The 25,956-nt window shown below is 45.4% G+C and overlaps 1 protein-coding gene across 4 annotated transcripts in view; it reads left to right on the top strand.

Moving 5' to 3' along the window:
* The window catches only part of CCDC9B (coiled-coil domain containing 9B), a 49,457-nt gene that overhangs the window by 6,270 nt on the left and 17,231 nt on the right, over positions 1-25,956 (top strand). The window contains exons 4-11 of one of the 4 annotated variants that reach the window (XM_062577575.1): positions 486-548; positions 937-1,101; positions 9,551-9,700; positions 18,330-18,404; positions 21,616-21,800; positions 22,842-22,903; positions 23,409-23,462; positions 24,223-24,328. In XM_062577575.1, the coding sequence (XP_062433559.1) occupies positions 486-548; positions 937-1,101; positions 9,551-9,700; positions 18,330-18,404; positions 21,616-21,800; positions 22,842-22,903; positions 23,409-23,462; positions 24,223-24,328 (860 nt within the window). The remainder of the gene's footprint in view (positions 1-485; positions 549-936; positions 1,102-9,550; positions 9,701-18,329; positions 18,405-21,615; positions 21,801-22,841; positions 22,904-23,408; positions 23,463-24,222; positions 24,329-25,956) is intronic. The other 3 variants (XM_062577576.1, XM_062577578.1, XM_062577577.1) reach the window with 3 other exon arrangements.

Genomic DNA, 25,956 nt, shown 5'->3' with positions numbered 1-25,956 from the left:
ATTGGGATGCTTGTAGGCCTGGCAAAGTCATGGTTTTCTTAGGCTCCGTGAATGAGCAGAGCAAGTAGCTCTTGGTCGCTTTGGGGGTTCCCACAACTGGGACAAATGCTACAAGTCCCATCTGACTGAGGATGCCTTCCTAGCTGCATGGAAAAAAGGGATTAATCAAACCTGTATCTGACAAGCCTCTCTGTTCATGCACAGCAGGATCAGAAGGAAGGGGATTCATACCCTGTCCACACCTCCCAGCAGTGTGGGGCCTGCTAAATCACAAGATCAGTCCTACTAAATCATCAGAACCAATCCTGATTTAACCCCTGGATGAAGCCCCAGGCCAGAGCAAGTGCCAACTCCCCTTTCTTCCACGTAGAGTTGGCACTGCTGGCTGTTAGACCCAAGCTATCGCATTGCCCACTCTTCAGCCACACACTGGCCCTTGCTTTTCTCCAGAGGTGCACTGTTGCACACATTTTTCTCTCATACAGGACCTGAAAGATGCAATTACCCAGACTGAACACTATGGACAAGATAGCCCAGGCCTCTTGATGGTGAGCACGACCCTCAGGAGCCATCTCCTTTGCTTCCCAGGCAATCTCCATGAGGAATTAGGCTTTCCCATGCTAACTCAGAATGATGCAGAAAGAGTAGATGCTGACATTTGTTTCCCCAAAACCTGACATTTTAGCCTGAAATGTCAGATTTGTAAGTGCAAAAGATTTTCCAGACCCACTGTAACTGTGGGTTTCGCTGCTGAGCAGACAAAGGCCCCTTTGTTCTACAGGAATGTCAGGGCACTGTGCCACACACAGAAAGCTTCCTCAAGGCCAGGCTTGTCCTTTCCCTAGCTGCCCTCCCCTGCTCATGTTCAGGGGTATTTGGGGAAGGGAAATGAGCCAATGAGCCTGGGTCTACTAACGTGAGGGCTTCATTTTCCAGGACAAAAGGGTGGTAAGCGAGAAATGGGGGAGCCCCTGTCCTACAAGCCCTGGGTTTGACGTTGGCAGTGAGGAAGAGGAGGAGGAGGAGGAAACAGATCATATGTTCACATTTAGGATGGGCAAGAGGATGCAGCTGGCTGTTACCATGGACAACAAAGCTAAGGTGAGTCTCTCCTTAGGAATTGTCCCCTTCCTGCTCCATTTCTGTCTGGTTTCATGATCCTTCAGTGTATCCCTTGGCTCCATCTTGGGTTGCATTTTCCTTTCTACATTTCATTCATAGGAATCAACTGTCGGGCTTTGCTACACTTCTCAATGGCTCCATCCAGCAACATGGAGCCAGTTCCCTTTCTGCAAGATCAGTCATCTCATTGTCCCCTCAGACCACCAGTGGATTTACGAAACTATGTCTCTGAGCCCAGGAAGGGGAAGGAAATAAACAGGAGCTCAGATAAATTTAGCTGAATTACTCCCCAGCTATTCCCAGAGAGGCAGTTATGGTTGGCTTTTAAAAACAGTGTCATTTCTCCCTGGTGAGGCACCAGAATATGCAGAAAGGCCAAAACACAAAATAAAAGCTAGAATAACCTGGGTATCTGCTGAAGTGGACAATGGGTTAGGCAACAAATGCCAAAGCAGACCCATTATATTGAGACTTAATTAAAGAAAAGGTAAGAAATAACAGAAGTAATTGAAAAAGCTACTTCTTCATTTCTTAAATCCTAGAACATCCCTATGCTACTCTTATCCATCACGGAATCTGTGCATCTAGCTGTAAGGAGCAAAGAGTCTACATATTAGGAGTTATTTTTCTATTTAATCTGAATGCGAGAGGCAATAATAGCTGTTTATTGATTAATACTCATAAGACACCAGTTAGACAACTGGAGGCACAACACGCAGGGAGTAAAGCTCCCTCGAGCTGACAGTGCCAATGTAAAGGAGACAGAAAGCTGGAAATGGTGGCAGCAAATTGAGCTCTCCTGGGCCCCTATTAGCTCTGGCACAGCAACACTCCTGGCTCACAAAATCAGAGCGGCTTTTTCTGGATTTAGGTCCAAGCCAAAGACATTTCCCAGGCTGATGAATGAAAGCTCACCTTTCCCGCTATCCTGGTACTTTAGGGTAGGAGTGCTAAAAATCGTGGCCCCTGAATGAAAGGCAGAGAGCCATTGCTTACTCTGAGGCAGCCTGCATATCTTTTTTGATTTTGTACTTCAAATACTCTTTCATATCTGCTTCTCCCTGACCTAGTCACGCTTTTTTTTTTCCTGTGAAGAAAAAGGCCACAATCACTGCACCATTATACAGCCATTAAGTGTTACCTTGAAGCAACTGAATTATTTAGGAAATAACACACCTTTCAGAATTATTTTTCAAGAGACAGGGATTGATGCCTCTCATTTCTTTCGTTCCAGCTATACTACCAGTAATACAAACACTCTTGTCAAATGAAATCACATTCCAGCACAACCATGCCACCTCCCAATGTGAAAGAACAAACACTGCTTTTCTTAGAACAGCAAATATCTATCTAGAAATCTATCCATCCTCATTTCATTCATCAATGAAATATTTGCAGTTCCCCTCGCAGGCCTCTCATGGCCACGTAGCTCTGCATGGTGGATATATACTTGAAGCAATTACATTTGCAGTGCAAGTGGTGCTCTCAGACAGGCTGGGTATCCTGGAGCCCTTCTCTAATCTATAGCTGAGAATTCAAGTGCTGCGTGGGGACCTGCATCAGCACCGAGCCCTAGCAGCTACATCACATTGTAAATATAGTACTTTAAATAGATGAGCAGAGAAAGCATGTGACCTTAATGAGTGAGAAGGAAAAAGACAGTAGGAATTTGGGCAAAATTGTGTTTGAGAACACATCAAGTACAAGTTTAGTGGTTGCTACTGCCCTGTTAAAGCATCCCCTGGGCTGCTGAAGGAGTCTCTGGAGAGACTTGTTCGGTGACACTGGGCTGACTAAAGAGGCCCATTTCCCTTGTCATAGCACCATACCTCTTATGGCTGTTGCTAGGTTCAAGCCGCAGAGTAGCTGGGCTGGGCAGAAAACCATGTGCATTCAAATCTAAATATTGCAAATCACTGTAAAGGGAGAAGCCCCGGAGAAAGGCAGCTGGACAGTTGCCTAAGCTGGCCACATGTTCAGGGTTTTACTTTTGTTCCCCACACTTTTTTTTCCCCAGTTTGACACTCCGTCTTGGATGGGCATTTTTCGCACTACATTTGTAATCTGGGCCATGCTTCAGAAATAAGCCGGGCAAGGCTCAATTTACAGCTTCTAAATGAGCTGCTGCAAAGGAAGTGGCATGATTTTGTCTGACTGCAGCTAAGTAGCTAGTGTTGGGGACCTCCAATCCCATGAGGCGAAGGCAGGGCAAGGCCAGGTAGACAAGAAGAGGGGGATCTGCGAGGCACTGCCCAGCATTTGAGCCAGGCTCTCTGCCCCTGGCTCTGCACAATGTCTTCACACGTGACATCCCTCACTTTTAGAGCTGGCCCACCATGGGCCAGACTCTTCCAAGTGGCACGAGCAAGCTAGGAAATCGATGATATTCTTAAAATGTTATAGGAACAAAAGATCTGTGTTGGCAGGTTAAGCAGAACATGCCTTCAGGAGACTCATCTTAGCCAGAAGTGATATGGGGAGGGAGCAGGAAAGTGTATTTCCTAGGAAATCTGGTGGTCTCCTAATCCTGTATTTGCCTAGATATCATGACCCTACTAAATAGATATTTCCTGAATCAGCCTTTCAGTCTTCCCTGTCATCTGCCCAGTAACTGCAGAGTTTAATTGCTTTGCCAATAAGCTCAGGCTTCCTACTGGGGCTTTTAACGTCTAATAGCCCTAGGTATGTGCTGCCACCCTGTAAATCCAGTAATGAACTTTGAGCCTTTGTCCTGTTCATAGCAGTTGAATGTGAAGTCCTCCATGTTAGTTTTCAGGCATCTTTGACTTTCTGCAGGGAGCAACTTTGCTGTGACCTGCGCTCAGAGCCCATGTTTTTCCTCAGGAGGGACTTTCTCAGATAGTAAGCAATGAAGCCATCTTTCAAATATACCCCCCCAACACTGGGCCTCCCTGGCAAGAGTCATTTATGGTGATACTTATCTAAAAGTCACTGCCTAAACACAGACAGGTGAAGAGCTCTAGGGAACAGCTATTGACTTGAGCTATAATTAATATTTGATGTATTTGTTAATAGCTTGCTTTTACCCTGCTAAGCCATCACTGGATGTATTTTCATAATAATAATAATAATAAAAGCAGAGATGCCAACCACCTTATGTTGGTGCTTTGTTTAGGGCAGGGCAGCCCAACTCTACACTTCTTTAATTAACATAATCAGTACAGCCAAGGATTATTCTGCATGCCTGCCCAGGATTTAGAGGAGCCAAACTGCATTACCTTGAATATCCCAGGAAATTCAGGATTACCCTGGAGCAAAGACATTTCCTGGGAATAATAACCATTGAAGAACAAAGGTGATGCATAGCTTCAGCACCAAAGTAACTACCAGGCTCTGGTGAGTCAGTGGTCAAATAAAGTCAGCTGGTATTTTCAGCTTCTGAAACATTCTAGAAATAGAGCAGGGAGACACAACAGTAAGTAGTTAAGAGCCTACTCTGCAAAGTGTAACATGTCCAGCTGCCTTTAGAGGATGTTGGCAGTTCTCAGCTCTTCCCAAAATATATTACAGTCATGCAGGACAGGCCTTGTACAGAGGGTTGAACTTGAGAGAGTCATCTCTGTGGTTGCCAGGAGCTTTGCTTTGCTGGTGGGAGAATATTTTTCTTTGTGCGGACTCTTTGCATGATGAAGAGCTACTAGATCCACTCACCATAACTACCAATACAAATGAGACCAGAAAATTCCCTTACGGCCACAGACACTGCCCACTGAAACCAAAGGGGATGCAGGAGAGATCTGCAGCTTAGAAATACACAGCCCTGTGCCATGATCTGAAATATAATACCACGACAGTCTATTCAAAAGGTTCATTTTTCTCCCACCCACATCCATTAATTGATTTGTGCTGACATAAAGAAAAGCCACATTGGTTTCTTTGACTGCAAACAGAAATCCCTTGCTGACCATTCTAATTCTAGTCTCCAATTTTGGTGAAATTTAGGAACAAAATACAGGAATGGTAGAAAATAAATTAGATTTTTAAATATTATTTTAGTTTTACAACATTCTGTACTCAAATTAGCCAGTAGTTCTGGCTAGAGAAATATATTGCCTTTGGACATGATATGGTTTAGTAATTCAGAAGCAGGTGCCAGTTAGAAGCCAAGATCTAAGTATGTCTGAGCTTTGCGGCTGACTGATCCTGAATTCTGATCTACACTACCTAGTCTTTATTATATACAAGCCAGAGGCTGCAGAAAACAGGCAAAATTACTAAATCCAAGTACTTGCACACATCTGCACAGAGGCATGTGGCCTTAGACACAGAAAGCTGATATCATAAGTGGCTTCACCTTCTTTGAAAATCTAGGTCTTTAGCAATTTAACTGAGGGAGAAGGTTGTCTGCAACCACCTCAGTCCTTTGCAGGGTGGTTATACAAGAAAATGCATTTTGGTTACTTACTACAGATTAGGAGGTTACCGCTCATCACCTGAGCTATAGTGGCTATACACTCCTAATCTAGTGAAGTACACAGTGATGACATGGTGGTCTAAGCTAGTGGGTTTTACTTCAAAGTAGAGGCAGGTTAAGAGCTTGGGCACAGTTACAAGCCCTGGGATGGGTGGGATGGGACCTCTGGAGGTGGGATGGGACCTCTGGAGGTTTTCTAGTCCAACCCCTCAGCTCAAAGCAGGGCTGACCTCAAAGGGCAATGTTGACTCAAGTTCTGAAAATCTCTAGTGATGGAGATTTCACAGCCTTTTTGAGTACCTATTTTTAAGTGTTTGACTGCCCTCATTGTGTCATACTCTCCCCTGTGGCAACTTTGTCCATTACCTCTTGCGTCCATTAGCTTTTTTGTGCACCTCTGAAAAGAATCAAGCTCTGTCTTCTTCATAACTCCCCTTTAGGTGGAGAAAGGCTGCAATTAGGTCCTCTCTTAGCCTTCTCTTTGCCAGATTTAAAAACTGCAGCCTCTCCTCATGCATCCTGTGCTCCAGCCGCCTGGCCATCTTGATGTCCTTCCACTGAACTCCTCCCAATTTGTCAATACATCTCTCATATTGGGGTGGAGGGGAACTGGACACAGTATTTCAAATACAGCCCGGGGAGGCGGGGGGAATTAGCTTTCATCAGCCTGCCAGTGACCATCATACTAATGCAGCCAAGTAAGTGACTAGCCTTCATCTCTGCAAAGGTGCAGTGCTTACACATGCTGAAATTGTTGACTATCAGATTTGCAAAATACTTTTCTACAGAGGTGCTCTTGAGCAGGTTGGTCCTCTGCCCATACTGCTGCATGAGGCTCTTTTGCCACTGGTGCAGGACTTCGTATTTGTTTTTGTTGAGCTTCCTCTGCCTTGCCAAGGTCCCTCTGAATGGCAGGACCACCCCTCCAGTATTGGCCACTTCCCTCAGCTAGGTGTCACCTGTCAAGTTAATAAAGGCATAATCTATCCTATCACCCTAGTCAGTGATGAAGATGTTAGACAGTAGAGAGACAGTGACCTTAAAACAATGTTGGCCACTTCAGCAGCCTCAGATGCAGCCTGGCTAGTCCCATCGCCTTATTACGTTCAAATTGTCCCTAACTGAATCTTTCCAGATTGTGAGAGAATTAAGCATTACCTGGACTGTGCCACTAGGTCAAGGACTTGGACATTAGAGAGTAGATCTTGCCAATAAAACGCCAAAGCAAAGAATGCATAAAGTACCTCAATCTTTTCCATGCCCTTTGTCACTAGGTTGCGCACCTCATTCAGCAATAGGCCAACATCCTTCTTGGTCTGCCTTTTGCCACTGATGTACCTGTAGAAGTCCTTCCTGCAGGCCTTTACACCTCTCACTAGTTTCAACTCCAGCTGAACTCTGGCTTTCCTGACTCTATCCCTGCATACCCAGTGATGCTTTTATGTTCTTCCTTGGTAGCCTGTCTGTTACTACCACCTGCACTCCCGTCTTGAGTTTGAGTTCAGCTAGGAGCTCTCTGCTCAACCAAACTGGCCTTCTTCCATGCCTGCTCATATTCTTGCATAGCAATAAGAACCGTTCTTGTGCTTGAAGGGGATTGTCCATGAAGATCAGTGAAGTCCCTGGGCTCCTTTGCTTTTCAAGACAAAAAGACAAATTCCTGTGGGATTCTGTCTACTAGCTCCCTGAATAAGCCAAAGTATGCTCTTCTGAAGCCCCTAGTCTCTAGTCTGCTGCTTGTCTTCCTCACTGCTCCCAAGATCCTAAAATCCACTGGGCTCCTGGTCGCTGCAGCCAAGGCTGCCATCAACCTTCACATCTTCAACCAGTTCCTACTTTAATTTAGTAATCAGGCAGCGACTCATTAAGCTGCAGTTATGCAACCACTTTTGATTTTGTGATCACAGTGAGTTGTATAGTTAAAGGCAGTATATCCTATTAATGGATGGAAGGTAAAGGCTGGTTTTGGTAGCTATGATTTCAGGGCAGTTTAGATTCAGAACTAACTGAGATGTCTTTGGCCTGCCCCAGGTCTAATAAAATTATGTCCTTCTCAGGACAGATCTTCACTAAGACCTTTAAAACAGCTCATAGAGTTTACTGGTATTGGGACTTCTCCAAAGCATATATCTTCTCTGCAGGTAAAAGTGCTGCTAAATATCTGGCTGTAGTAGAAGCCAGGTTTACTTCATATTAATGTGATTGCTTACTCTCTTGACTATCAGCTTTTACTCTCTCAGGAAAAGGATCTTGATGTCACTGGGGCTCACAGAAGCTGTCTACTCAGTGCACGGCAGCAGTCAAAGTGGGAGGCTGCACTGACACAAACAGAAAGAAAAACACAGAAAGTACTAGAATGGCATTAAACAGATTGGCAGCAAATCCTTACTTTGAATGCAACATGTGGCTTCACTTATTTCAAGAACAGCAGAAATAGCAAAGGTCCTACTAAGGGCAACAAAACTTATTAGAAGCTACAGCTGGAACCTGAAACCAGAGCTGTGCATACTCGAGAGAGTTTATAAAAAAAATTCCCACCATGTCCACACAGCTCTGGATGCGAGCAGCGCAGGGACCCACTGCTCCTCTCGCATGCACCACAGTAACTCAAGAACAACCTCTATTGAGACAGCAAAATTATACAGATGTGAAACCAGAATAAACAAGAGACTGTAGGTCTAATGCTGGAAATACTCCACTACCTCCTAAAACATTTATCATGTGTTAGGAAGCTCGATGACTGGACAAGCAATAAAAAAAGTCTTGCTGACGGAGGCTGTCTACACTAAGGCTCCCTCTGTGCTAACTTCTGCACTTCTGGCACAGCCATGTGAAGATGAGGCTAATGGAAGAAATTTTGATATCATATGTCATGGCAAATTCACTGATGTTTGCAAGACTTCCACACAAATCTGAGTTCAGTGTGGGGTGTTTATTTTTGAAACCAAGTTCGTAGCTATGAAGAGTTCTCTATTTTCACTGAAGTTTACTTTGAGATTTTGAGCTCCTTTGCAATCAAAACTCTGATATGTGTGGAAGTCCAAGGAGAAAAACAGAAGAAAATGTACCATCCTCTAGAGAGAAAAAGTTCTGAGATTTATTCATCCCTGGTAAAAATGAGCTCAGGAGTCATAAAGATGAAGTGAAAAGAAAAAGATCAGAGTAAAGATTGAGATGACTTCTGAAGTTTCTCATTTCCCTGTAAGGCAAGAACAAAAAGGCTCATGATGGAACTGAAAGATGATACATTTAAATGAGAAAAAGTAAATATTTTTGTACAAAAGATGTACTCATTTTGTGGAACTGATGGCTGAGGGCACTAGCAAGAGCTCAGCCAGCTACAAAGATAATTAGTAAAATAAGAAACAGATGTAAATGGATGCAGTTTATGATATGAACTGATACAGACAGCTGGAAATAATATCTGACAGTGGTAAACTGCTCTTGTTCAAGGAGTTTATATATCAGCTTTCTAAAGTATTCCACTGCTGAATAAATCATTCCAGAAATGTGACGCACAATGATTATGAAGACCATAAATTATCAAGTGTTAATACATTTCAGGGTGGAAAGTGGTTTGTGTGCAAGGTCCTAGCCTTCTATTTCACCCACTGGATTTATGCACCAGTGTAGCCTTACCTTTTATTGGGACACGCAGTTTGGTGAGTCAAAAGGTACAAATGCAAGGTGGCTCACTTACTTACCCAAAATAAAAATGTCAATCAGTTCTCATGCCACAAAGCATCAAAACGGGGGAAATCTCATACTACCTACTGGTGTGCACTCAGTTAGGCTTGTCTATTTAATTTTGTATTAACCTTAAACTATCTAGGGTGATAGGGTGACAGCTTTATCAGCCCAGAAGCCTGATCAGCTGGCCAATATTTTTGTTTTGCTGGTCCAAAATCCTTTGCAATTTGCTGTCCGCTGTCCTAGGGAAGGTACTGCACAGGGCCAGAGGAGGTGCCATTAAGCTCATCCTGTCCTTTCCAGGGCAAGCGAATAGTCAGTGAGAAACGTGCTGAGTGCTTCACTGGCCCAGGCAGGATGCCAGAGCTGAGTGAAGAAGAGACAAATCATTTGGTGGCTTTCCACCGGGGGAGACGGATGCAGATTGCCATCACCATGGAAAACAAGGAAAAAGTAAGTGCACTGCAAATGGTCAAATTGAAAAGTGTTAGCAGCATGTACTAGTTTTGCTGGCATGGGAAGGGCCATGGGACAGATTAGGAGCTAGCACAACAACAGGGCATTGGAAGAGCATATTTATTAATAGTGTTGTCATCTAAAACTCTCTGGCTTCCATCACTCTGAACGATAAAAGGCTACAATGCTCTTTCCATTTGCTATGATGCGAGCTATAGCTAGCAGCCTCTTAAACATACTGTCCTCCTAAGAAGTATCAGATGCTGTTTTGGAGAGATCGGTGAACTGGCACTGATGTTGTGGGATATGTGGCGTGAATCTCACCGAGGTCTCCTACCACCTTCTCTTTGGGGCCGAACAATCAATTGTGGGCCAGAAGCCCTGTCCTCAAGACTGCACAACTCACAAGTTAACAGAGCAAGGCAAAATCTGCTTCTAAACCCACCTCCTGCAGTGCCTGGCCATAACCTACTAAATGAGTTGGCTGAACCTTGTTGATCTTTGAAACATATTTTGAATACTTTAGTGCAAATACCTTCCTTTTTATACACACAGAGGCATGTGATATTTTCCTATTTGAGAGTTTGCACAGATAAGTAAGAATGCCTGCAGCAAACAGGCTCAGTAAAGACTTCAGAGGAAAACAACACTTACTAAAGCTGCCAAATGCACCCAGGAATGCTGGAACACCTGTGTGGCACCCTGTCTGGGACAGTAGCCAAGCATTTGCTAGCTGCCCACATTAATCTTCAGCTTCTCCTCCTCGTCAGAGTTTAAATATGTTCTGAAAGCCCATAAGCTCCTTTCTTATGGCTCCTATGCATTTCTTTGAATGCCATAAACCTCATATCAGCCAACCAATCAAGCCAATAGCAAATACCTATCCCCCAGAGGTTCACACAGCACCTGTCACTTGGTCTATTTGAAGCATCACAGGGATGTCTAGATGCAAAGGTGGGAAGGAGAGTGGCCTGACTGCTTATGCTGTAGCTATTCTTGATAGCTCAGCCAGCACTGCCAAATGTAACTGTGATGTGCAGGGCAACCCTCTCCACCACTGCTCTTGCTAGGCTTCTTCAAATACTTTGCTTGGAGGCTGGGACTGTGCAAGGAGACAGCAGCAGGAGGTTTGCCTATATTTTGATCTCAGATCCCAAGCCTTGTTTTAAAAATGTATGTACAGCCCTGGAAAAGGTAATATCTGATATACTTTTAGCATGGAACATGAAATTATAGGCTGAGATTTCACATTTCTATATTAGAAATCTTATGTTTGGCAACTCCATGTTCATATTGCCCTCAAGATGCCTAGACATAGAGTGTACATGGAAGCAGGCCTATAGCCACACTAGCTTAAAGCTATGTCTGCTCACACCTTTTTGCATGAACCACTGAAGACTTGATGCTTGGAGCTGTAGATTAGTGAGGAGAGTGTGATGTTCTTAATGCCTGGCAGATTTGATTTTGATGATTCAGCATAGCTTGACATCTTGGATCTTGTTGCTGCTGCTTTCAGGTCCCACTGAGCTGCCACTCATTTAAGCTCATTTGTTCACGGGTTCATCCTTAATGAATCCAGCTACCTCAGTATGCAGTGCACATCCTTGTTCCTCAAGCCACGGGCTAGAATGTAATCCTGATAATCCCCAGGAATGAAAACGATTTGGTGCTGCTCTTCCTTAGATACCGAAGTTCATTTTAAGTTTTTGGTTTTTTTTCCCCTTAATCCAAATCCAGTCACACTACTGGCCATGGATAGGACTAAAGCTCAGGTATTCTGATGACAACACTGGGCTGTGAGAGAGGCCCAGCAAATGCTGCATGACAGCTTGTGGGTGCTAACATCTACTAGGAGAGGGATTGCACAGTTGCTTGGTGCCATCAGGGCTTTACTGAGCAAGAGAAGAAGCTCTGTCAGGTGCCCAGAAGAGCCACAGAAATTCAATACAAGTCTAATTATTGAACAACTCTACAAAGGAACAGTGCATGCCCTCAGCACTATTTAAGACTGAAAAAAAAGATAAATGCTGCTTGATCAGTTGACCTTCTGGCTGAACTGAGAGCCTGGTTCACCAGGGGTCTTGGAGAAAAGTTGCAGGCAAGATCTATTTGACAGCAGCATCACGCTTCTTGCTGTCACAAAAAACTAGCCCCTGCTTTCTCTTATTGAGCCTTGAAGAAAACCTCTTCCAGCCTCTCGGAAGGTCACAGAGAGCAGAATAAGAGTTTTGCATGGTGCTTTGCAGGCTGCTCTTGGGACCACATGCTCTCCTGGCCTGCACTGGAGACAGGGAGCAAACATAGGGTTTGCCTGTAAGCACTGCCTCACAGGACTGCAAAACGGAAGGGCCCACGGAGCCATGTTAATATGCCCTTTTTATGGGAATATTTATTGCTGTTATTTGGATTCCTCTTAGAATTTAGCAAGAGATATAAATCTGTGTTTCTGAAACTCTAGTTTCCAGTACTCATTACCAGCTAGATATATCTCAGATTCCAGCTCAGCTCAGGAGATTTTCCTTTTCCCAGAGATTTCCCTATGCTTTCCCTATGCTTATCAGGCCCTGTTCCAGCCCTGGATAATGAACATACCTTCTTCATATGATTTTAATTGTGTAACTTCAGCCAGCTACAACAGACAGGACATCACCAAGATCATCCTGAAAAGTAATGGCCAGCCCAGAAACCAGCATGCAAGCAGCTCCAATGTGATTTAAGGGATGTGGCTGTGAGAAGGCTATATGGAAGAGTTTCACAACCACCTCTCCAAGCCAGAAGGACAAGGCTAGTTTCTTCCATCAGCACTTCATCAACCTTTCCCCAGCATCAGTGACAGAAGCAGATGACGCCTAAACTGAGAGGTCACGTTGGTATGTCACACATCATGTCATCTTGGGCTGGTTGAGTGCAGGGAGATTTGGTCTGGCCCGGCCTGTCATTTCAGCTGTTTCTAAGCTGAGTTAAGCCTCATCATTTTAAACAAGTGTTTCCATTTTCTGGTAGTGGTCAGGCTTCAGAAATAGAAATCCAGCAAGTCTGTCTCACCTACACTGCCTCAGAGCGATGTGTGCCTCCAAAAGGTGCCGGGAGACCCTGCAATGCAGACAGCAGATCAAAATTAGAAATACAAAAATATATACATTCTTTATTAAACAATTTTGGCCTGTAGATCTCTGAGTGTGCTACGGGGATGTTGAATACACTAGCACATTTTGGAACTAGAGGCCTAGGGCAAGCAAGTGGCTTGCCAGAGAATTCAGAGGAAATGCTGCTTCTTTTTCAAACTTGATACCAGATAACTCCCTTTATGCTTCTGCATCACGGGAAGCAGTGAAGAGACTATCGCTACTTCGATTTCCCAAAGCATATGATTTCATTGACCCATCTCACATCTCCCTTCAGCCATCTCCTCTGCAGGCTTGCAAGTTGTACTCTAGTCAGTCATATTTGGTGCAGAAGCGACTCTATTTTTGATCATTCTCCTTGCCCTTGCTTGTATCTTTTTCACTTTGCCAGTATCCTTTTAATATAAGAGGACCAGAAATATACCAAGTATTCAGGATGTGCACTCATTATGGACATATTCATGCTTCTGGCTTGTTCTCTATTGTTCTCCTAACAATTCTGCTTTCTTTTTTTTTCTTTTCTTTTTTTTTTTTTTTTATAAAGAACTGAACTAATATTTTCAGAGAACCCGCCACAATAACACCATGATTTCATTTCTGAGTGGTAATCATCGTTCAGGCCTCATCACCATACGTACTTAATAAGAAGGGTCATTCTCTCCCATGTGAATTATTTTGTATTATTGATATCAAATTTCATCAATAATTTTATGACACAGGCATTCAATGTCAAGAGATCTTTTGCAGCTCTTTCGTGGCAAATTTTGTTATTTGCCCTGGGTGATTTAGTATCATCAGCAAGCTGTTATCACTCTTGCCTGCTCCTCTTCAAGCCCATTTATGAACATGTTGAGCAGCATATGTTACAGTGGCAGTCCTCTGCTAACCTTCTACTGTGGAAGCTGGCCTTTTCTTTCCACTTTTTGTTTTCTACCCTGTAATTAGTTCTTAATCCAGAAGAAAACCTTCACTTTTATTCCTAGATAGATCAGCTGCTGTGAGAGCTTGGTGGAGCATCAGTATTGTTGTCTGAGTAGCCATTTGTTAGGACCTGAGCTGAGACCCTGAATGAGCTCAACAAAGATTAGCTTTCAACCTCTCCCATCACCCGGATGCAATCCATCCTTTGGATTTTTTATCCCCTGTGATCCAGCTGATTCCCTGCTCATTTTGGATTGTATGTACTGTCTCTCATGCCAGTGGTGCCTAGGAGAGGATCATGTTCATCACCCTGGCTGCTGTCAAATCTACTTCCTTCTCCCTCCACTTCCCCAATTTACTCTATGAAAGCATGTGAAGAGCATCCTTATTATTCCACATTTTCCTCTATTTTTATTCAAGAAAAAAAATCAATAAAAAGAAGAAGAAGAAAAGACTCCCGTTCTTGCTACCTGTGGCGCTTCTGGCTAGCACCACACTGTCAGTCCCAGACTACCACACAGCTGGCAGTCTGCAGCAGTGGGGGAGGCTGCCAAAGAGGAAGTGTAAGACAAAAAACCCTATTTTTACATTTTTCTTTTACAAAACAGACCCAGTACCTTATATTACCCAGGGGTTTTGAACTCTGCTTTTTCCATGCATTGAAAGATGATTTCTCTTGACGGAGGGAGGCACTGCTCAGCCTTGTTTTGATGTGCAGAAAGGGCTGTAGCTGGTGCTGGGGCTATGGTACCCATCTGGAAGCTGGTGAGACACATTGCTCTTTTCTGGCCTCTGGCCACTGTGGCATGCTGCTCTCTAATCTCAAGGTTGGGCACAAAGGCTGTGCATTAGAAGGGAGGTTTACGTTCCCTGCAAGCATTTTGCTGTCCCATCTGGCTCCCTGGATCTTTCCCTAACCTGCTGAATTCTCCCACTTCAGGAGGCAACAGTAACCATGTGGACTATCTAGAGTTAGGTGAGGTGAACCTCTCCTGTAAATCTTTGTTGCCTTATATCCTTTCTTGTTTTAGGGATGTTGGGAACTTGAGTCCCAGGGGTGACAGCCCTATGGCACAGAGATGCCACATCTGGATCCTTTTGTACCATCTCTGCCTTGCTCACCCTAAATCTGCCTGTATCAGGGTTTTCACTGCAAGTAGAACTGGGGATAATGCCCAGTGCTGAGTACCCATTCTCCTAAAAAGCCACTCAATGCTCTGGCAGTATTTCAGGGTCATTAATATATGAGCACTGTGAGCTGGCAGCCCAAGGCTAGTGGAGCACAATGGTTAATTAGCTGGTTGCAAATCATCTTTTAAATGGGCAGTTGATATTGCTTCGGGGCTTTTAAGTTGTCATTTTATTAACAGGGTTTCCCAAAATGACATATCAAAAATGACTGCAATTGAGGGGCATAAAAGCTTCTCCCCTCACCATATGCAGATGACTCAGCCCCCCACACTAGCAGAGGAGAGAAACTGAACCCCTTGTGGCAGGAGAAACACTTTGCTTTTACACTGCTGATGGGAGGGGAGGTAGGCAGAGAGGGTGACTGAAAAGCCTTCATCTCACTTCAGGCATCTCAATTAGTAGGCAGATTTTTCAGAAGACTTGGAGAAAAAGATATTGTCTCCCATATTGAGCAATCTTTTAAAACATCCTGCCCAATGGGAGAGCTGAGCACTGGAAAAGCAGCTCCAAGCTATTTGGGAAAGCTCCTGCTGCAGAAGGAGGGCTGATTCTGATACCCACACATGCTCAGAGAGGTGGGTACCAGAAGGTTAATTAAACACATCTGTTGGCCCTTATTTTTAAAATAAGAACACAGTGACATAGCCCTGAGACCTCAAAGCCAGTCAAAACATTTGGCTTGGAGGCCCGTTGGTCCAAACCAGTGCTTAACATGGCTGTACATGGGATCAGCACTGTCACCCTTACATGTTAACATGAGTCAGGCATATGAGCATCAGAGGGCTAGACGAGCCCAGAGTCAATGAGCAGCTGGGATCCAGCAGCTGCATCTTAGTTAATGGCAGGCTCCAGCCCAAGCCCCTTCTGTGGCTGAGAAATTGAGAAAACCTTGCATAAACCTCAGGATAAACAAATGTACTCATCCCAGTCTCCTTTGGGCTTTTGCTCCCTCCTCCAATCCCTCCCCTGGTGTGCAGGAACATTTAAAGTGTGAGATGATAATGCCATTGTCATATTTCATAATTTTGGGGGTGGAGAGGAGGAAGAAGGAGAAAAACATGTTTTGCCTCCCTGTGGTATGGGTGTGTCGTAACACGCCAACGGCAAATCCAGGGCAGCATGGAGCAAATGTGAAAATCTGCTCTTGAGAGAGCGTGAAAACAAAGCTAACCATGTTTTCTTAACATCATAGCTCAAACCTGCTTCCCTGGTGAAGAGAACCAGATTTCTTTTCTTTTCTTTTTTTTTTCCCCTCCAGTTTTCTATATTTGCAACACATCTCCCAGAATAGAAACAGGCTGAGGAGAAAGGCAGCCTGGCTTTGCCTGCAGGGGTATGAAAGGATGGAGAGTTGCATGGCATCCTGGGGACATGTGGTGCACATTGAAGCGCAGGCTCGCAGCTCACAGCTCCCTGCCTTGGTTTACCCAGCAATTTGGAGCCATCAGTGCTCCTCCTCTCATCCCACTCAAGGCTTTCCCAAGAGGACAGAGCAACTCCAGCTCTTCTGCAGCAGCTGGCTCCTTCATTCTTTTCCTAAAACAGCAAGTTGCTGTTAGAGGTGCTCCAAAAGCTGAACATCCCTCTGGACCTTGCTCCCCAAATAAGCCAAGTTTCTGCTGTTTTAATCCTGCTGTTGCAGTTTGTGGCTGCAGAGCCCAGTTGGATCCCTAGCTGCTGGACTCTTCAAACTGAGCTTTATGAAGGAATTGCCTTTTAACCTGGAGTATTTTCAAGTATATAAGTATTCATAGCAACCTTGTTAAATGAATATGCACTACTGTCTTTCACTATGTCCGAGCCCATTGCAAAACCTGGTGTGGCTCCTCTGAGCACAGACTCTTTGATTTTTTTCCCACATCTATGGTGAGAAACTTGGGACAATGTAGATAATATCTTTCCCAGGTTATTTCCCAGCATCTGCTTCCACAAGTGTCCGCCTGTACTGCTCCTACATTGTTAAGACTGGCACGGGTGCCAAGCACAGCATCCTTGAGCCATATGCGCACAATTCTGCCTCAGATCTAACGCACACGCATGGCTCCAAAAATGCCTGCTTGCTGCTATCAGGAGAGTTTGTCCAGACCACAGCTCGTTCCTGCATGCCTCCAAGGGGAACGCAGAAACAGGCTGCAGGGTGGTCCAGGTACCCTAGGACATGGAGGCTGCTTCTAGGCTGGTATCCCGATTCTCCAACAACCTAAATCAAGGGCTGGCAAATAGCTGGAATAAAAGTCCTGTTTCCAGCTCAGGTTGGACCTCCCAGCACTTACACTTTCTCGAATGGCTGAGCTGGCAGTTTTGCACTGCACGTTTCCTCTTTGTGCTTCTGTTTTGCATAGCTGTTCAAAACAGGGGCTCCATAAGCTCCGCCCTGTGCACACCCTCCTCCATCTTTTGCGTAAGGCAGCCCCGAGGCTCCCATGTACGGTTACAAAACAAGGAGCCACCATGCCGCAATGTCACGTGCTACGGCAGCGTCCGAACGGGAGTGGAGGCTGCTCGCTGAGGCAGACATTAAGCACTGGCCCCTCTGCCCTGAGCTGGGGGCAGGCAGAGGCTCAACAACAGTCTTATTCTGGTGTTGCAATGGGGAGCAACCCTCCCTGTGGCATACACACAATATTATTTAATTGAGGCAGAAAGCCTTTCTTATAAAATCTTGATGGGCTGCAGAACACATTTTGCTAAGACCTGCCACAATCCCAACACCACCTTGGCCAGAGTTGCATCTGTGGCAGTATTATCAGTCCCACACAGGAGCAGAGAACTGCTTGGGCTATCATACACATCCTATATAGTATCTGTAGCTCATTAAGACAGAGAGAGGCTTATTTTCACCTTCTACTAGGGCAGGGGAGATCAACTGTAGAGCAGATGCTGCTGATGTGGTCACAGCACAACTAAAGCCAGTGGAAGTGGGGATGGAGCCTAGTGGAAAGGTGTGATGTTTTAGAGGGATAAAAATCCCTTCTGTCTTTACCAGGGGTGGGTTAGCTACATCTTAGGTAGCTCCCAGCGGCTGTACAGCTGAATCATAAACTGGGCCTTTGGCCCAAATCTACAGAGGTGTCTACAACTCTATCTCCCTTTGAAACCAAGGAGACCATTATACATCAGTTCTCTGCCTCTGGCTTGTGGAGATGGAGAGACCTGTGGGAATGCATCCCTTTTTCTGTCTTTACTCCTTACATCCCTTGCTTTCTGGCCTCTTTTTTTTTTTTCCATATCTGTTTGACTTAGGACATTGGGAACCAATCTCTCCTCTCTTGCTCACTTTCTCTGGGCAGCTCTTGCACCTCCTGACGGACCATGGGGTGGGCACCGACTCCCCAGCCAGGAGTCCTCACTTAATCCTTGAAATAATTCCTGTGGCTATGCCCTTGCAGACGGAGGAGAGAAGAATGGCAGAGAAGAGGAGATCAGAAAGCAACAGGGGTCCAGAAAGTGATCATGGCCGGAAGGTGAGCAGCCCAACGTCCCTTTTTGGGGCCAGCTAGGGGACGGGCCCACCTCACATTGTGGGAGCACGGGTGTCAGAGGGATGACAGCCAAAACCACCTAAAAGTTCATGGGGGGCTTGGGTGCTTAGCTGTTGTAAGGATCATGTCTAATTGAAGTTTGGCTAATTCCTGCAGTACTGGCTGGTACATGGTCTTCTCCCTGGTTGCTTCACTTATGTTCTCCTCTCTTTCCTCCCATTTCCATCAAGCTATGCAACCATCCCAGCCTCTGCAAAGTAGGGGCAACTTTGTTTATAAACTAGAGTTTAGAGACAGGAAAGACTTGATTGGTTTAGCATCTTTTTCCCCTCCTTCAGGGCAGGAATTTTCTCTATGCTACATTACTTCCACCTTGTGTGATGGGGTCTTGGAAGAGGAAACCTGCAGGATATGCCTGCCCATCAGTAGGAGCTGCATCATTGCTAAAGCAATTAGCAATGCACTCTGTCACGGTCACCAGCATTTGTTCATCTTCTCGTCCAAGGCTTTACTGAGCAACTAACATACTCAAAGCAAAGCAGGGCTGAAAAGACAGCCTCGGCACCATATACCTGCCTTTCATCCCTTGCTGTGGCTCCCTAAGTCCCTACCCCAGCTGTGGGGATGTCAAGAAACACGTTCACCCATATAGCAAATAGCACAGCCCTAGCTGTTTTCTCACCCAAAAGTATTTGCTTGTGGCTTGAAAGGCTCAGGCTGTATTAGCTATAACTCCTCACTTCAGCAGAAGCTGGGTAGGATGGAGGTAAATTAAAGCATTGGCCTTTCCACTGACTATTTAAGGCAAACCCTGGAGAACATGCTAGCTCCCCTGAGCCAGCAGAGACTCTTAATTAATGGAGCACAAATTGAATAGCCCCACCCCAGCGTGATTCATTAGGAGGATGCAGATTGGCTCTTAAATATGAATGCAGCTGAGACCCCCAGAGCAGAGTGTGGCAACACAAACAGCCTTGTGGTCTGGCTCACCAGAGCTGCACTGCAAGGGAGATGAGCTTCCCTACCAGACAACAGCTTCCCCCAACTCCGTAGGCACTATAGCTACCTCCCCATTTCCCCACAAGAGAGCATAAGCTCCCAGCACAAGCTGCACTGCCTGCATGCAGTCCAGCCTGTCTTTATCCTGCTCTTGGCTTCCCTTTGCTAAGGTTTGTGGTGATGGCCCAGGGCTCATCCTTTCCCCTCTAACTCTGAAGGTTGAACCAGGCCAAGGCTTTAGCCAGTCATGGGTTGTTCAGCTCTTGCCTGCTTTCCTGCACATATCAAGACCCATTGCAGCCCAACCAGCAGCCATTGCCTAAGGTGGGGGGTGTATTCAGGATGACTGGCTGGCTCCAGCAGTGCACTAGGTGGACTGAAGATGTATGCCTGCTGCACTTGGCATCTGTTGCACTTGGCATCTGTTGCTCCTGCTACCCAAGTGCTGGGCTGGCACCCCAGCTGTGCTGTGGGCTGGCAGTCGTGGGGAAACATCTCTGAGCATCTCCACTCACAGACAGCTGGCATACCAGGATTAGCACTTGCCTTCGCTTTGCCCTGGTAGGAGCATCTAGTTTGTCTTCCCTACCTGCTTGCAGACCCCCATCTCTTCCTTCTTGGGGATGCAGTCTCCAACCTTCCAGCTCCTGCTGGCTAACAAATGGGGGAGCAATTACTGCTGCCCTGCCTCTGGCCCATGCAGATGGGTCTCCTTGGCAACAGTGTTTTCAGTCTCTCCTTCTCTGCTGCTTTGCACTGGTAATTATCCACTGGTAATTAACACCCAGGGACTCCACTCTGTACTAAGCTATTCACTGTGCTGTGTTACTTCACAACACACCTTGGCCAGCTGGCTCCTGGTTCTACCAGATTCCATTAACCTGATGGCTATATTACCCTCATCTTCCTCTTCAAGCACTCCCTCAACTCTGAGCTGTCTCTTCATTTACCTTTTAAGTTCTCAAACAGCAGTAGCTCTTAACTAGGCTATCAGGACTTGGAGCGATAAACCAAGAAGTTGAAAGCAGTGAAGGTGAAGAGCTCCGAGGTTGCTGCTGCAATATGTGCCCTTGATGCTCGCAGTACTGCATGCCCCCAGCATGGGGCTGGCCCCAGCCCTCTGACCACTGGCTCCTATGGATACCTAGTAGTCACAAAAACCTGTCTTCCTCCATGGCTCTGTCAGCATGATGAAGCTCATAGGCATAGACTTAATTTAGGTTTACCAAAGTCTTTGAGTGGGTATTTTCAGCCCAGTGCATCTTCTGTAAGAGTTCAACCTCTCAGAAACTCTGTTGGCAAATGTTGCAAGCACTCCAGGAACTAACTATATGCTCTAAGTAGACCTTGGCAGAGTGCCTTTTCCAGGAAAAACTGAGCTTTGGTTTTAAAACCTTCAGGCAAGTGGGAACACAAGAAATGAAAGCCTGCTGCCTAATTTATTCCTGCAGTTGTAACTGCAAGTACACGTGAGTGAATCAAGCATGGAAACACATGGCTTTAGTCATTTGCACACAGAATTACAGAGGTATGTTTTTTAAATGCATGTAATCAGGTACTGAATATTTAGAATGAAAAGTTACAGCAGCAGCTGTACAGAACAACAGCTCCCATGGCAGCAGCTCCCCAGATCAGGAGGTTATTTGTTGTCACAGGAACTGAAGAAACATTGCAGTTCAGGTCGCAGAAATAGTGGTAAAGCTTCATCTCAATAAGGCAACAGCAACACATCCAGATGGCAAAATCAAGGATTTTAGGTGGGAGGAATTTTAAGCATTAGAAGTGTAATGCTATCTATGTTAGTCTGGAAGAAGTGGAACAACTATTCACAAATACATTGCCAATAGTTATTGTTATCTTTTTTGAATATCCCTGGAAGGGAACAGTTGCTACTTCTGATTTGGTCATGGACTTAGGATGCAGCTCCAAGCAAGCCATATAGCTTCTTCCTTCCTCAGTTTCTCTCTCTGTAAAATCAAGAAAATGTTGCCAGCCCTAGGACAGCATATTTATGCTATGGGTAAAGTAGAGCCTTCTGTACGCGCATCATTTCAGAGATAGAATCCAACCTTCCTCCAAGGTGTCTTCAAATATTACTGAACATTTCTGGTGGTGATAGTACAAAGTAAACTGAATGCAGACATTTTCAGACTAGCACTACTGCATTAACAAACAGCTCTTTTGTCCCTACTAGGAGGGTGGGAAGTCAGCCCAGAAAAGCCCTGGAGACCTGAATTTCCACATGACTGGACGGGAGCGCTCAGAGTATATACGCTGGAAGAGGGAGAGAGATCAGATCGACCTGGAGCGACTGGCACGTCACAAGAACGCGAAGGGCGAGTGGCGACGGGCTTGGGATGTGGAGAAGTCAGAGCACATGTAGGTCCTCCACCGCCCCAGGGTGGTTTGTCTGCAACAGGCCATCTGAAGCCAGTGACGGGCTCCTGCGCAGATGTGCACTGCTGATTGAATGCCATGCTGTCATTTGCCTCTCCCTAACCAAGTCTTTATCACCATTTGTTTCTCCTCTTGACTATATTTCTCAGTGGGACCAGATATCAGAGCTATCCTTGTCTGTTCTTTCTAACATGAGGTCTCCTATCCTGATAGGAGATATTTTGTGCAGACAAGGACTGCTTGCCTTTGGTCCTACAGGGACTCAGAGGGAGTAAGGGAGGGGAGTGCAAACCAGCACTCAGTCTGTACCTGGAGGTCCTCACTCCACATGGACAAGTCCCATAGCAGGCACTCTTCTAGAGGGAGGGCTGGACAAACTCATTCAACTACTACACAGCCTTTCTCACAGAGAAGGTTTCTCCTTTTCAGTCCCAGGCAGCACCAACTTACCTAAATCCTCCTGACCTCATAAACTCAGTCCTTTCGGGCACTGCAGTGCTAGGGGATCACTTTAAAGGTCCAACCTTATGATACATGGGAAATGCTGGGGACAGTAATGTGGGAGAGTTCTCAGTGGGGTCTGGCACCTCCATGCTTTAAATGCTGTCCCTTTAGCCATCCTTGCCCATCTGGGTCACACTGGCCAGACAGCTTTAGAAGATGACTTTGTGTCTGCAGCAGGATAGGGTTTTGATAGGGTGTGGAGTTAGCAGACATTACCTAGGTTTGCTGATAAGACTCTCTGGCTAAAAGAGTTTGTACAGGGCAGTTGGATGGGAAAATCTTCTAGGTGGGTAAAGGTTTTAAAGGTTCTCCTTTGGGGTAGAATTGCCTCACAGCCTCATTTCTCTTGGTTAGTGCATGTGGTTTCAGCTCCTGCTGATAAACCTGCACAGGTTTGCCAGCGAGCAGGTGCAGAAGAGCCAATGGCTGGAGCCTGCAGCGTCTCGAGGTCTCCTGCCCACGCTTTTGCACACTGGAGGAGAATGCTCAGGTCTGACAATGCCTGTTTTTAACCTGCAGGTTTGAAGAGGACTTTGTTAAGGATGGGGAGCCAGCCTTGGATAATCCCAGCAATAAGAAAGGTTGGCAAGGGACACATAGATTCTGTCCTGATGCTAGTGAATGCTGATGGGGCGAATCCGAGTGCCGCAGCAGCTGTTGTGTCTTGTCAGCTGCAAAACTCTGATTTCCTGGGCAAACGCCTCTGAGCGCAGTGCTGGGGTCTCAGCCCAGCTGCTCTCTGCTTTGCAGAGTGCTCAGGGGATGGGATTTGAGTGTATGGATACTAGTGCTTTTCACCTTCCCAAGGAGAGCAGTGTACAACATAACGTGGAGGCTCAGCCCTGCCTTCTTTCCCAAACACTGGTTTGAGAGGCAATCCTATTCCAGAGTACATCATCTCTGATCCTTGTGGCATGTGCTGGCTTCTTTACTCACATAAGTCCGTTATGACTCCTGTTTCTCAGGAGATGGACTGGCAGAACAAAGCTTTCCCTTTTGTCACCCTATTTGAACGCCAGGCTCTCTGCTGCACATCCATTGCTGAACCCCACTCACTTCCGTGCATGCTTTTCTTTGTCCTTTTAGGAGGAAGAAACTCAAGGAAATTCCAGCACAGGTCCTTCCCCTCCGAAGGAAAAGGTGAGTAAACCACAGGACTGCTGCATCTCTCTACTAAGTGTCAGAGCCTACCATATACTCTCAGGGAGACAGCTCTCTCCAGGCTCTCCCACAGCTTAAAGGCAGTTTAGAGTGCCTTTTAAGGACATACTTCTTTTTAAGGACTCCTTTTTTTTTTTTTTTTTTTTTTTTTTTTTTTTTTTTTTTTAAGGACATCCTCCTTTTTGAGGAGATCTCACAAACCCTCAAGCTGGTCAAATCAACCTAAACCTGAATTAATTTGCACTTCCAGCCACTTTAGCATATCCATATTCCTTCCTTCTTTCGGTAATGGGTTTGGACTTCTAGAAGGATCTTTTATGGGCAGTGTGGTAACCGAGTATTGTTGAGCTGAAACAGAAACGGCAGTTTTCTGAACGACATGCACAGGAACTGAAGAGATTGGGAGAAACTAGAGGGAGCAAGTGGGGAAAGAGTTGGAAAGCAGAGTGGAGAGTAAGCCCTAGAGTAAGGGATGTCCCATGAACATGGCAGGGCAGGCAGTATCCAACGAGTAAGATTTACTGTTATAGTTCAAATTCTGAATTAAAAATGCAGAAGAAACACCCTTAAATTTTCCCTTTATATTTACTGCTGTAGAAAACATATATACAGTATTCCTACAGCTTCAGAGGGCTCCCTCTCCAAGGGTACTTTCCAGTGATAAAAAGATGCTGGCCCTTCAGTGGCCCATCAGCCAGCTCTGCCTGCTCCTGCATGGCCTATCCAACCTGACTTCTAGGTGGAGGACAGCACAGCGTGAATGTGAGCGATCCTGGTCCCAGAGCAGTACCCGCTGTGAGCAGCCGAGCCAGAGGAAAGGACAGACTGACCGGCAGAGCCAGAAGGTAAGGAGGCTGGCAGAAGAGCCACTTACAAGCAATTATGCTGTGCATTTTTGGATCTTGTTCCTTGCCTGACTTTGAAGAGGGAGAGAGAGAGAGAGAGATGCTGACCCCCCTTAGATAAGCCTGTGCTGGCTGTGAGCATGGCTGGTAGGACTTTGTTTGGTGGACTTTGTAGTTCCTGCAAGGTACGTTGCTGAGGCACTGACCCATTGCAGAACAACCCGAGGTGTTGGGGTTACACAGGACCAGATCTGGTTTATGCTGCCACATGTCCCAGGAGGCTATTTGAACACATCTTGTCTGATCTCCAGGCACTGCTGATATGGGGCAGCCAACTCCAAAGATAGTTTGCAGCTGAACCAAGAGTAATTAGGACTGATAATGTGGTAGAGATACCTTTCCTTTATGTCACCTGGGACTCACTAACACTCAAAAAAAAAAAAAAATCCTTCTTAAAGACCCCTAAGCTGGCAGGGAGGAACATGGCCAATCCTGCCAGCTGTGGGTAGCACACAGCAATACAGTAATTTTCACAGAAGCAATTTCAGAATGTCAACTCCTCCAAGGAGTTCCCTTCCCTTGCTGCTCTCCATAATTAAATTTCAGTGCAGTCTCCAGGTTCCCAGAGCCACGCTATCTAACGGTTTAATAACAGCGATCATCTTCACAGCACTGCCATGCCCTTTAGCAAGCAACAAAAGAATGCAGTGTTGATTAGATACCCCAAGTCTCTTAATTTACCAGGAACACAAATTGTTCCAGTAGCTCTTAATGTTAGCATTTTTCAACCATCCAGGTCAGTTATGGCTGTGCAGTTAAATAGATGCATAAATAGATACACACTTCACATCGCTCAGAATGAATTAAATGGTTGAAGTTAGCTGGTGCTGTTTGCTGTTCCTTGCTGAAATTAAAACAGAGTATGTTAGGCAGGGTCTGTGCACACACGAGGCATCAGTGTCAGGACAGTAGTAGGTCTGATATGCACAGCCTTGCACTATATAAAGCATGGCTGGTTTTTTTAATATTGCTTTTCTTATTAGTAGTTGTACTTTGAGGAAATAAATACACCTGAGCAGCTGTAACTTCCAGCTAGTTACACTGTGGGTTGGGAATGTACTCGTAACACCAAAGTGGGTCAGCTACTGTGTTCCTAAGCCCTGTCAGTTAGTCATAGTTTTTTAATTTTATTTTGATTCTGATAAACTGTTGAAGAAGAGTATCAACGGCATGCAAATAATCAAGTTAGCTTTATTTATAGGTTACAGTCAGCTTCTTTCCAGTCTTAAGCTCAATCCGCAATAACACATACTTTGAAGAGAATAGGTGATGAGCTGTGCTCCAGCTCGCTCTCCTCCAGCCACCAACTGCAGCACTAGAGAATTACAGCAGTCCCCAGAGGATGTGTGGGATGGAAAGGCCAATAATTTTGCTTTGTGTTGTCCCTTAGAAGGTATCAGCCTGCAGCTTGAATATTACCATTCATGAACATGAAAATGCAGTGACTGCACACAGAATGCTGTTTCCTGAAACATCTCTCTCTCTCTCTCTCTCTCTCTCTCTTTTTGGGGACTTTGATCCATCTGTTCCGTTAAAATAAACATACATCTAGTGCCATCCCTTCCATG

This window comes from Rhea pennata, chromosome 5 (assembly GCF_028389875.1).
Source record: "Rhea pennata isolate bPtePen1 chromosome 5, bPtePen1.pri, whole genome shotgun sequence".
NCBI classification, from domain to species: domain Eukaryota; kingdom Metazoa; phylum Chordata; class Aves; order Rheiformes; family Rheidae; genus Rhea; species Rhea pennata.
This window is presented reverse-complemented; position numbering and strand designations above follow the sequence as displayed.